The sequence below is a fragment of the Tubulanus polymorphus genome, chromosome 12 (genome assembly GCF_964204645.1).
Source record: "Tubulanus polymorphus chromosome 12, tnTubPoly1.2, whole genome shotgun sequence".
NCBI classification, from domain to species: Eukaryota; Metazoa; Nemertea; class Palaeonemertea; order Tubulaniformes; family Tubulanidae; genus Tubulanus; species Tubulanus polymorphus.
Genome location: NC_134036.1, coordinates 3,839,094 through 3,852,355, shown reverse-complemented (window position 1 = coordinate 3,852,355; position 13,262 = coordinate 3,839,094). Strand labels below are relative to the sequence as shown.

The window sequence follows — 13,262 nt, the reverse complement described above, 5'->3', positions numbered from 1 at the left end:
GACCCGGCCCACCGCCTATCTACCCTGTACATAACTTTGAAAAAAAATCATGAACAAGCTAACAATAACAAACCGGGCAGCTATTGAACTGAACTGATTACAAATTGTATTGCAGTTTACAAAAATGACCAGGCTGATTAGGAGAAACAAGGTATCATTTTTTCAGCCTTAAGCTCGACGAGATGATTTACCGGTAAGTTACTATTAGGGGGCAATTATCGAGCAGAATCGATTTGCCTTCGTTATCCGAGGGTCGTGATGAATTAGAGGATCAACCTGGTAGCGATGATATATGTTCTCGGGTGATGTTTACTCTACGACGCTGCTGCTGCTGCTGCTGCTGCTGCATGCGCCAGCGAGCGAGCGTTAATATCAATTACTTATCAACGACTCATTAATCACCCGTCACCCGGTTATCCAAATGTATACGTATTGTCTTCTTTTCTACGGGCGAGTGACTGCGTATATTTCGAATTGAACAAAAACAGGGCGCGGTCACTTACCTGGCAAAATCGGGATTTTTTATTTCATTCTTTAAGTCTTTTAATTCTTTAAGGGAGTTGTCTTTTCTTTTAAAAAGAAGGTCAGGGAATTGTCGTGAAATTTTGTGAAACGCTAAAAATCATGGAAAAGTCATAGGTAGATTTGTTGAGATTGCTAGATTGTGTGTAAAAACAGTTTCTGTCTATGTCTCACGCGTATTTGATTGTGGTAATTGATCAGATTCTTAGCAGATCGAGTCAGGGAAAACAACGCGTGCATGTCGGGGAATAGTCAGGGGAAAAGGAGATCAGAAAAATCTAGAAAGATCAGGGGTTAACTCGGGGATTTCGACAAATTTTACCAAAAACCTAGAAAACTCAGGGAATTTGGATAACGCTATTGACCGTGTGTTACTTAATCACTACATGATTTATGAAAAATGAATGAATTGTAACATTTTAAGCCTGGAAATTTCTCCGATTCACTCAGGGGGAACTGTGTGTAATCGCATGGAAAAATGAGGGAAAATTCTGGGGATTTGTAAATTGGTGAAAAGTGGCCCCATCGTGGTCATGGTCTTCTACTAGAGGGCTCCCAATTAGTGTAAAGTGGCCATTCTGTTCTATTGCTCTGCCTGTGCAATATTGCAGTATTGCAACATGTACATAGATAGGTAAAAAAATGAACCTAACCTGTCCAACAAATATAAGGGCCCATTTCATAGGACGACCAGGAAAACAAACCATTTATCTGCTGGAGCGGTTTTGTTACTACTGCATTCAGTGGGTTGAGCAGTCAAGAAAAAGAAATCTTTAAAACAATTTAAATTCAATTTTTCTATTTTCTCTAGTTGATGAGCAGATATGAAGAGCCGCCGACCGATTACGAGGACGATCCCGCGATTACCGACGGTAATCAACTAGCGCCGTCTACCCGTCGTAAACGAACTAGGTACGTACTCGACATAACGAAGCGGGCTCCCTATACGACTGCTTGATTCCTTAAAATCTCCTAAACGGAAAATGCTTTTAAAAAAGGTGCTCGAAACTCCTTTGATTTTGAGAAAAATGCCCGAAACTCTTTTAAAACTCCTTCAATATTGAGAAATAGGCAATTAGAAATTTTTTACGTAGTTTGTAGTTGTATAGTAGACTATGCCTAAATCGGTGGTACGGTTGAAAGCGGGTTTTTACCCAATTAGGCGGTTACCGAATTAGAAGTTTACGTAGATAGAAATTTGCTTTCAAAACCACTGAATTAACTGAGTTCACTGAGATAAACAGTACCGATTTAGGAGGAGTCCACAGGAAGAATTACATTTGTAGCGTGGATGATTCTAGATGAAAAAGTATGTCTTAGGTGGTGAAGTTCTGTAGACGCTCAACGTGAGGCTTCAACAGATTTCCGGCGTATTACGTTTTTCTGATTATTATTTTTCAGACATTTCTCGCGTTTCGTTCTGTCCAGCTATAGGTATAGATCCCCCCCCCCCCCGGCTGTGTCCCCGATAAACCGGTCCTCTCCTCTTCCCTATATTCCCTATTAGATGTTGAAGAACTAATACCCACCCGAAAATTCCCGGCCAAACGCTTGAAAATGACTTCCGAGATTTTATATCAGGGTCCCTAAGACTTGTTGACCTCTCCTCATCCCTATATTCCCTATTAGATGTTGAAGAACTAATACCCACTAGAAAATACCCGCCAAAACACTTGAAAATGACTTTCAAGATTTTATATCAGGGTCTCTAAGACTTGTTGACCTCTCCTCATCCCTATATTCCCTATTAGATGTTGAAGAACTAATACCCACTAGAAAATACCCGCCCAAACGCTTGAAAATGACTTCCGAGATTTTATATCAGGGTCCCTAAGACTTGTTGACCTCTCCTCATCCCTATATTCCCTATTAGATGTTGAAGAACTAATACCCACTAGAAAATACCCGCCCAAACGCTTGAAAATGACTTCCGAGATTTTATATCAGGGTCCCTAAGACTTGTTGACCTCACCTCTTCCCTATATTCCCTATTAGATGTTGAAGAACTAATACCCACTAGAAAATACCCGCCAAAACACTTGAAAATGACTTTCAAGATTTTATATCAGGGTCTCTAAGACTTGTTGACCTCTCCTCATCCCTATATTCCCTATTAGATGTTGAAGAACTAATACCCACTAGAAAATACCCGCCCAAACGCTTGAAAATGACTTCCGAGATTTTATGTCAGGGTCTCTAAGACTTGTTGACCTCTCCTCATCCCTATATTCCCTATTAGATGTTGAAGAACTAGTAACCACTAGAAAATACCCGCCCAAACGCCTGAAAATGACTTTCAAGATTTTATATCAGGGTCTCTAAGACTTGTTGACCTCTCCTCATCCCTATATTCCCTATTAGATGTTGAAAAACTAATACCCGCCCGAAAATTCCCACCCAAACGCTTGAAAATGACCTCCGAGATTTTATATCAGGGTCCCTAAGACTTGTTGACCTCTCCTCATCCCTATATTCCCTATTAGATGTTGAAGAACTAATACCCACTAGAAAATACCCGCCCAAACGCTTGAAAATGACTTCCGAGATTTTATATCAGGGTCCCTAAGACTTGTTGACCTCACCTCTTCCCTATATTCCCTATTAGATGTTGAAGAACTAATACCCACTAGAAAATACCCGCCAAAACACTTGAAAATGACTTTCAAGATTTTATATCAGGGTCTCTAAGACTTGTTGACCTCTCCTCATCCCTATATTCCCTATTAGATGTTGAAGAACTAATACCCACTAGAAAATACCCGCCCAAACGCTTGAAAATGACTTCCGAGATTTTATGTCAGGGTCTCTAAGACTTGTTGACCTCTCCTCATCCCTATATTCCCTATTAGATGTTGAAGAACTAGTAACCACTAGAAAATACCCGCCCAAACGCCTGAAAATGACTTTCAAGATTTTATATCAGGGTCTCTAAGACTTGTTGACCTCTCCTCATCCCTATATTCCCTATTAGATGTTGAAAAACTAATACCCGCCCGAAAATTCCCACCCAAACGCTTGAAAATGACCTCCGAGATTTTATATCAGGGTCTCTAAGACTTGTTGATTCCCCGATAAACCGGACCTTTCCTCTTCCCCATATGCTCTAAGCATCCTCCCCCAGCAGGGATATACGAACCTGATGGCATCGCTGCACTCAGCCACAGCACGAAACCCTGCCACACTAGACCGCTTGCATAAGTACATGCCAGGTTTGCTGCAAGAAAACTTGTGGCGCCGATCAGATTGGCCATTGTATAATGGCTGAGGCGAATTTCACGGATAAACTATGAATGAAAATACCAGCGCTAGAATAAAACAGGATTTCTGATCGGCTAATGACATCATCCGAGCTGCACATCTGCGCACTGCGGTCTGGTGTGGCAGGTTTTCGTACCGTGGCTGAGTCCAGCGATACCGTCATCACGTTCGAATCCCCGCCGGCAGATATTTCCTATTTATGTAGACGTTGAATAACTAATACGTGCCTAAAAAACCCGAAAACAAACTTTATACATGATTTATTCCGTCATATTATATTGTATATACATATACACTGTATATTTTAACCGCATCCGATGTTTCCAACTTGTCAATGTTCCTGTGTTACGCGTGAATTTCCTCTCGTTTTAATCGTGTGCCTTCGTTCTTTTCATTTTCGCGCCGCATTCTATCGACTCAGTCCTAACGTTTTGGAGAAAAGGTAACCGTCGATGTCGTCCGTTTCGAAGAATGTTTCGTAATTTCGATTTTGTCGTCGTTGCCTTGTTAAGAAGAGATATCCCGTACCTCAGTCGCTACAACGAGATATCTCCTACTTCTGATTCTGCCGGCATTGCCTTTTAGAGATATCTCGTACTTCCGATTCTGCCGGCATTGCCTTTTAGAGATATCTCGTGTTCCTGATTCAGCTAGCATTGCCTTTTAGAGATATCTCGTCCTCCCGATTCAGCTGGCATTGCCTTCTAGAGATATCTCGTCCTCCCGATTCAGCTGGCATTGCCTTCTAGAGATATCTCGTGCTCCCGATTCAGCCGGCATTGCCTTTTAGAGATATCTCGTGCTCCCGATTCAGCCGGCATTGCCTTTTAGAGATATCTCGTGTTCCTGATTCAGCGGGCATTGCCTTTTAGAGATATCTCGTGCTCTCGATTCTGCCGGCATTGCCTTTTAGAGATATCTCGTGCTCCCGATTCAGCCGGCATTGCCTTTTAGAGATATCTCGTGTTCCTGATTCAGCGGGCATTGCCTTTTAGAGATATCTCGTGCTCTCGATTCTGCCGGCATTGCCTTTTAGAGATATCTCGTGCTCCCGATTCAGCCGGCATTGCCTTTTAGAGATATCTCGTGCTCCCGATTCAGCTGGCATTGCCTTTTAGAGATATCTCGTGCTCCCGATTCAGCGGGCATTGTCTTTTAGAGATATCTCGTGCTCTCGATTCTGCCGGCATTGCCTTTTAGAGATATCTCGTGCTCCCGATTCAGCTGGCATTGCCTTTTAGAGATATCTCGTGCTCCCGATTCAGCGGGCATTGCCTTTTAGAGATATCTCGTGCTCCCGCTTCAGCGGGCATTGTCTTTTAGAGATATCTTGCATGTGTGTCATCATTGCTACTGTCTACATCCAGTTGTTCTGCCATTCTTACCTCTACTAGATATATGTTATTGAAGTTTATCGAAATTGTTTATTTCGTTGAAGGTCGGTGTTGTATTATTTGGAAACGTGCAGTATGGGTCTCAGTCCGATCGACCTGCCGTCTAAAGCGAAAATAAGAGAGGTATGTAGATTTACAGGGTTCTAAGGTTTTAGAGGGCGGACACCCCTTTCTGCCCCTACCAGAGTGTGTGTCGATATTCTATCAACGCTGATAATAGCTTTGAAATATTTCGAGCTTATGTGAAAAATAGAAGATAACACCAAAATTAAGCTTCAATTGTCTGTATTTTTTGGCCTTGCTTAACAACGAATGCAGCCCTTTTGAAATGGGATACGTAATTATACTGAAATACCTTATTCAAACGTTTCTGCGTTCAAAAAATGTTCATGATCGTAGTCAAGATGGCTGACTGGCGGCCATCGTTGTTCGATTTACGAAGTTTTCTAATCGAGACGATTCGTTCGATTGACTGAATGTTCGGTTCACCTAACTTGCGCGCTCGCTTACAGGTTGCCGTCGGAAGCGATCACGTGATCGTTGTCACGATAGAGCGGTCGGTGTACACGTGGGGCGAAGGAAGCTACGGGCAACTCGGGCACGGCTCGCTCGACTCGAAACTTTCACCGACGCTCGTCGAGGCTTTGAAGGGCAAGTCGATCACGAAGTAAGTGTTTTTGCTAGTTTTTTTATAAAGTTGTTTTCGCAATACCGTTGGGTTCAAATCCCTGCGAGGAAGGAACGTTGCAGAGTCTCACAATGCCATCACGTTTGAATTCCTGCAAGGGAGGAACGTGGCAGAGTCTCGCGATGCCATCAGGTTCAAATCCCTGCAAGGAAGGTGGAACGTTGCAGAGTTTCGCGATGCCATCAGATTTGAATTCCTGCCAGGAGGTAATGTGACGGAGTCTCAAAATGTCATCGGGTTTAAATCTCTGTAAAGGACGTATGTGGCCGAGTCTCGCAATGCCACCAGATTTCAAATCCCCGTGAGGAAGGACGTGGCATAGTCTTACGATGCCACTAGGTTTGAATCCCTGTAAAGGAAGAATGTGGCGGAGTCTTACCCTGTCATCAGGTTCAAATCCCTGCGGTGGAGGAATGCGGCTGAGTTTCACGATGTCATCGAGTTCCCAAACCGGTGAGACAGATATGCAGTAGAATCTCATGACAGCTGAATCACCGATTCATATTATATTATGATGTTATGTTATTGTGACGTTTCGGATATTTAAAAAAATTCATTCATTATTCATCATAAATCAAGAGTACATGATTGTAAATGAAGAAGAAACCAAACGAGAAGGATGGAAAAATAGAACGATGATTTCACGACGTCACGGATGTTTCTCTTCTGATTTCAGGGCGTGTTGCGGAGACGGTTTCAGCGTGTTCAGCAGCGATAACGGCATCGTGATGACGTGCGGCGACGGTCTGAACGGTTGTCTCGGACACGGCGACTACGCCCCGATATCTCGACCGCGTTTGATCGAGTGTCTACTCAGGTAAAACTGACGAAACCACGTCGTTTAAGTATTCGGAATATCATTGACCCTATCATTGCTAATTAAGTAATACCATAAAGTGCTGGGGATGATTGAAAACTTTGAAAAATTCCACCCCAGTCTTATGCATGATGGACATAACGCTATAGTGCGTCTACACCGCGGTGCGGTGTATCGTGTATCGTTAGTTACTAACATTTTACCATGTTCGACAGACGCTGCCATCTTTTACCAAATATGAAAATCTAATTAGTAATATAACGTCAATACACCTCGATGCGGCGTACTAGCTAAGTCCATCGCCGATTTATACGCCGCATCGCAGTGTAGATGCATCTGGAAAAACGTTGCGTAAAACTTTTTCGGTAATTATCATTTCAGCGTTGATGTGATAGCGGTGGCGTGCGGGCCGCAGCATGTGGTCACTATCGGCAGCGAGGGAGAGGTGCACGCCTGGGGCATCGGGGCAGACGGACGACTCGGACTCGGCAACGAAACCAATCAGTGAGTATTTCAATTTGCCATCTTATAGTTGGGATAATCATTGCCCGGTATGTCGATGACTTATCCAATAACAACATACGCTTAGCGAATAGAGTTAGGAATACAAATTGGCAATTTGAGCATATGTTTCCGATTGACGGTGACTCCGAGAATATGCGAATCGTTACGTATCCGTGGAGAGATCGAAGGATGGCTCCGTGTAGACTTGTTTTTAGGCTTCGGTAGTCCGCTAGTATTAAGACAGATCTAGGCCTGACTGTCGTTAGAATTTTAAGGTAATCACTTTTAAGAGCTCAAGTTCTACCAAAATTATCAAAACGCTCTAAAAATCAGAACGATTCTTGTTTATTTTCAATAAATTACCATTTTCGATGTCAAAATTTCACGATTTGTGCTGAAAACTGCCACTATAAAGGGAGACGCCAAGTTTTTCGGGTGTGTTAAGATGAAATGCTCGTAACGTCCGTTCTTGGTTTCAGTTGTTTCCCGCAGGAGGTAACGATCTCGGAGCCGGTGTTCGCGCGCGAAGTCTACTGCGGCGACGACGGCACGATGTTGCTGACAGACGTCGGCAGCGTGCTCGCGTTCGGCAGCAACTGCTTCAACAAACTCGGCTTGAATCATCGTCAAGGCTTCCTGATGGCGATGAAGAATATCTTCAACAAGGTGCGTTCGCAAGGATACGTTTAGCATAGGGCCTAAGTGTGTACTGTCTATTTTAACTTTGCTTGTGTGGCCTAGCTCAGTCAGTTTAGTTAGACATATAGATCTTAATAGGACCAGCACAGACGGGCAGTTGATATAAAACATTGATGTTCCATGCTTACCAACTGAACTTTTTTTCAAATCATCAAAAGTTGTGGTATTTAGGGATGGAAACATATTGTTACACATTCAAATAATGGAGTAACTTTTCTTCATTGATGTAGATTCATCTATCCGGGTTTTAGATAGTTAAATCCATTTAAACTTTGATACTCAGGACCCAGTTCCACAGTTGTGAGTTAGAGTTAACTCTGAGTTAAAGTTTGTTCATTTTCAATGAGTTAACTCAGAGTTAAATCTTACCTCGGAACTGTGGAACTGGACCCTGGATAATATTAGAGCACTTACTCGTGAGCTTGCGCATACAACTGTATGCCTAATCATACTGATGACATCATACGCTGACGTCATCGGAGATCGATCATTTCATATCACTTTGTTCTCATGTTTTCTCCGCAGACCGAAGTCGAGAAGCGTTTAACGCCGACGTTGGTGAAAGCGTTGACGCGTCATCGCGTCGTCGACGTATCGCTCGGACCCGATCACAGCGCGATACTCGTCGAGCCCGGGCACGTCTATACGATCGGTCGCAACTGCGAGGGCCAACTCGGGTCCGGCGATATCAAACCACAAAACGGCCCGGTCGAGGTGCGCGCTCTCAAAGATAGAGTCGTTACGGTAAGTGTGATTTCACTTTTGATTGGATTCTTGATTTGCAACTGTTCCCCCCTGATTGTCAGAAACAATCTCTGAAAATGGTTTACTGTACCCTGATTGTCAGGAACAGTCTTTGGAAATAGTTTACTGTCCCCTGATTGTCAGGAACAGTCTCTGAAAATGGTTTACTGTCCCCTGATTGTCAGGAACAGTCTTTGGAAAAAGTTTACTGTACCCTGATTGTCAGGAACAGTCTTTGGAAATAGTTTACTGTCCCCTGATTGTCAGGAACAGTCTTTGGAAATAGTTTACTGTACCCCGATTGTCAGGAACAGTCTTTGGAAATAGTTTCCTGTCCCCTGATTGTCAGGAACAGTCTTTGGAAATAGTTTACTGTACCCTGATTGTCAGGAACAGTCTTTGGAAATAGTTTACTGTCCCTTGATTGTCAGGAACCGTCTTTGGAAATAGTTAACTGTACCCCGATTGTCAGAAACAGTCTTTGGAAATAGTTTACTGTCCCCCGATTTTCAGAAACAGTCCCCTGGTTGTGAGGGACGGAGTCTGAAAATGGTTCACTTCTTAGAAACAGACCCTAAGTTACATTTTGAACATTATAATCAATGAATCTAAACCTAATTCTAATCGTTTCAGCAAGTTCAGTGCGGAGCTCACTTCACGTCGGTCAGCACCGACGATAACGAGCTGTATTTCTGGGGCGTACGGTTCAAATGTCCGCCGCAGTCGACGCCCGACGAGTCGAGCGGCAGCAAAACGGATTTCGGTTCGAATTTCAAGTTCAACCACTCGGGAAGCGGCGCCGGTGGAGGAGGAGGGTTCTTCGGCGATAAAACCGGTAAGTACAATTAACGATACGCCGCGGGTATGAGTTCACTAGTCTCCGCTTGGCTCAGATCATGTTGGACTAATAATAGATTTCCTTAGACCTGGGTCTCTATACGACTTCTTGACTCCTTGAAAACTCCTAGACAGAAAATGCATTTAAAATTGGTTGAAACTGCTTTAATTTAAGCAAAATGCCTAAAACTCCTTCAATTTAATTAGAAACAGGCAATTAGAAATTTTTGTTCAGTTATGCAGTAAACTGCACCCAAATCGGTACAGTTCGGACCAGGAATTAACCGAATTAGAAACTCAGGTTAGGTAGTGTAAAGGATAAAAATTTGCATTTACAAAACCAATCTACCAGATAATCAGTTCCAATTCAGGAGGATTTTACCGTTATAGGATATTAAGTGATGCAGACGCTTCCTCAAAAATTTGAAATTTGCTCCTTTAAAACTCCTTGAAAACCCCTTATATCCAACAATGACTGATATGTAGGGACCCTGTAATCAATAATGTATTTCTTCCAGTTGTAGACCAGCACCAGCAACAGCAGGAAGAGGCCTCGTCGACGAAAGCGCCACCTAATGACAGCCATTTAAGCGATACCGGTGGCGGCGCCCACGACCCGTGTTCAAGTTCGTTAGATTTACCGACCAGCAATAGCAGCGACACGCGACTCGGATTTCGACCGCTTAGTCAGTATATTTACTTTTTTCGTCATAGGAAATATTCAAAAGTCGAAATAGGGCACACGATTCCCGTAGTAGGGTTCATAGCAGTCCTCGCAGGTCCTTAAATGTTTTGAAATATGAACTGGTCAATTCAAGGCCTCGATTATCGTGGAATGGAGTCTTAATTCCCTAAATCATTGTCATTGTCCTTTGATTGTCTTCAGTCATTAGTTATCATCTGCAGATCCAAGATACAAGTTCACTGTTACAGCTCTTAAAATCTACTGATTATAAGAATGCCTGGAAAATATAGATTTCACGGGATTTTATATTATCATTTATTTTTTTCACACATCAATAATTTTCGGCTGTTTTTTTAAATTTTTTTCGTAGGTAGCGCGCCGCTGCGTACGCCGAGCGTGACGAATTTAGACAAGGATTTCTCGTTGAATCGCGAAGATCAGGAACTGATTCTGTTTCCGACGCATATTCTACGGTACTGCGAGCGTTTAGCTCATGGCTTCCTCTATAAATCCATAGATCGGTATCGCTATAAAGCACCTATGACATCATCGTCATCGTCGTGTTGTTCTCATTTTGACTGCAGGTTGATGTCGAAAGCGCCACCGCAAGGCGCCGATCAACAACAACTGGAGAGCGTCAGTCTATCGAACTTCATCTGCCACGGCGAAAACCTGTTCGTGCAAGTCGAAACGACGGCTCCACCCCCGAAACGGCGGTGAGTAGAAACAACAAATCCGAGAATGATGAATTCGAAAAATACTTGCAATCCACCGGCGTTCTCCATGTATATATGGTCAAAAGTTGCGCCTATCACTCCTCAAGTCGCCCCAAACCACCTTGACTCTCTTTTCGTCTACTTCACAAAATGGTTACAGCAGGATTCAAACCCGTAAGCTCACTCCAAGTGAGTCAGGATTTTGGTGGCCCACCTCATCAAATCTTATATCATACCTCTTATTAACAGAAAATGTTTTAAAGTCGCTTGAAACTCCTTTAATTTGAACAAAATGCCTGTAACGCGTTCAATTTTGAAAAGTAGGCAATTACCCGGTATATGATGTGTGTACAGTTGGAACCAGGATTTATTCTCGACCCAATTAGGCGGTTACCAAATGAAAAAACAAGTTTAGTGACCTGGGGCCAGTTGCTCGAAAGTTGGCTAGAGTTAACCAGTGGATAGTTAACATAGTGACAATTGAAATTTCATTGTTGCTATGGTATTTATCCACCGGTTATCTTTAACCAACTTTTGAGCAACTGGCCCCTGGTAGTGTATAGGATAAACACTTCCTTACAAAACCACTAAATTACCAGTGTACTGAGATAAACACTAGAGATTAAGGATGAGTCTCCTGTAATTGAGGTATGAAAGTGTTGCAGACAATTCCTGGAAATTTGAAATTTTCTCTTTTACAACTTATTAAAAACACTTGTATCCAGGAACGACCGATTCGTAGGAAACCTAACTGAGATGTTTTTTTTTTTTCTTTTTCGATCTTAAAATAGGGATTGTCCCCGTTATTTATTCAGTTGGTTGGTAAATTCCGTTTGATTTTTTTGATTGAGTGTCCCTTACAAACCCACCACACCTGCCGGGAGCGAAACAGGCGGTTTAATTTTGAAATCGGAAATCGAAGTACATATATAGTTGTGTGATCGGCGGTCGAGTTCACAGAATATTTTTAAATGGAAGTACATAATTGGGTTTTCCTGTATTTTTAAACGGTACTCATTGCGTGTTGCGTGTGTCACGTTGCAGGAATCGAAAGAAGAAAAGTTTCCGTCGACGGGTCAGCAGCTCGAACGTGCTGCCGCTGCCCGACACGACGAAGCCGAATCATTCGCTGTCGAGTCGCGAGGGCGGCGACGAGTACTCGTCGGAGACGTCGGAGATCGACACGATGGGAACGGTGAGCGACGATAAAACTTTAAAACTCTTCTTCATTCGTCTAGTTCGGCTGGACAGCAGACGATAGGTTCACACGCGACTGATTGATATTGATCTCGGGATTTCATCGAAGTTAATGAGTAAAACCTGCAGTTGATGATATCTGAATGGGGTGGCCTCTGACAGTCCTGGAAAACCTCTGGAAAACTCAGTGAATTTGATAAATTGTGCCAAAAACCTGGAAAGCTCGGGGAATTCGGATAATGTTAATGTTTGTTTATCTGTAAGTGATTCAAGGAAAAATGAATGAATTGTAACATTTTAAACCTAGAAATTTCCCGGATTCGCACGGTGTGGATTTTGTGTAGTTTCGCGGAGAAAATCAGCGAAAACTCAGGGAATTTGCATATGGGAGGAAAGTGGGCGCCCTTATTAAACAGTTCATTTTGACTAAACTTTTTTCGGTGATCTGATCATTAAGTGTAGTTTGAAAAACTTTGAAACTGTCAGAATGAACTGTTTTGAATATCATCATTTTGCTCATTAGCCTCAGGCGCATTCTGCTGGCAGCTGACACGAACTCGTTGTAATTTGGTAGGTGGCGAACTAGTCAAAGCTGAGGCTGCTATAACTTAATGAACACGCTCCGGAACTATTCATACGCACCGCAACAAATAGGTGGCGCTAGGAGCGAGTGATTTTAACGAAAATCTATATTACGAATAGAATTCATAGTCTAAAAAGGAATAGTTAGAGCTGGTTCTGTCGTCTAATTAAGTTGATGCCCATACCTGTCGGAGTGCCCACTTCAGCGTGGCTGAGAAGGAAATTTGATCCCAAATGAACCAGTGACAGTCTGGGGCCAGTAGCTCAAAAGTTGCTTAGAGTGACAATCAAAAGTTCATTGTTACTATGGCATTTATCCGCCGGTTATCTTTAACCGACTTTACAGCAACTGCAGCCCCTGATATAGTTTTTGCCCGAAATGCTTTTTCACGATTTTTCTTTTTGGGTTCTTTTCAGATACCGACTTGGATCCGTCAAGAGCTGGCGTCGTCGGAGATACAGTCGACCGAAACGAGGACGACTCGGCGGTCGTCGACCGGTATTGACTCGGCTTATCACAGTAATCACAGTAAACAAGGTGTGTATGCTTATAACATAGTCATATCGACCAATTCAGTGCAGCTACACCGCAGTGCGGTGTATAAATCGGCGATGGACT

At 42.9% G+C, this 13,262-nt stretch overlaps 1 protein-coding gene across 1 annotated transcript in view; it reads left to right on the top strand.

Annotated features, from left to right (window-relative positions):
- LOC141914266 (serine/threonine-protein kinase Nek8-like) overlaps positions 1-13,262 on the top strand; it is a 29,841-nt gene that overhangs the window by 9,384 nt on the left and 7,195 nt on the right. Inside the window, exons 7-19 of the mRNA XM_074805530.1 lie at positions 1,334-1,434; positions 5,219-5,297; positions 5,687-5,841; positions 6,539-6,679; positions 7,061-7,183; positions 7,663-7,849; positions 8,408-8,626; positions 9,260-9,461; positions 9,982-10,149; positions 10,519-10,621; positions 10,733-10,864; positions 11,909-12,059; positions 13,061-13,181. Coding sequence (XP_074661631.1) covers positions 1,334-1,434; positions 5,219-5,297; positions 5,687-5,841; positions 6,539-6,679; positions 7,061-7,183; positions 7,663-7,849; positions 8,408-8,626; positions 9,260-9,461; positions 9,982-10,149; positions 10,519-10,621; positions 10,733-10,864; positions 11,909-12,059; positions 13,061-13,181 — 1,882 coding nt within the window. The remainder of the gene's footprint in view (positions 1-1,333; positions 1,435-5,218; positions 5,298-5,686; positions 5,842-6,538; positions 6,680-7,060; positions 7,184-7,662; positions 7,850-8,407; positions 8,627-9,259; positions 9,462-9,981; positions 10,150-10,518; positions 10,622-10,732; positions 10,865-11,908; positions 12,060-13,060; positions 13,182-13,262) is intronic.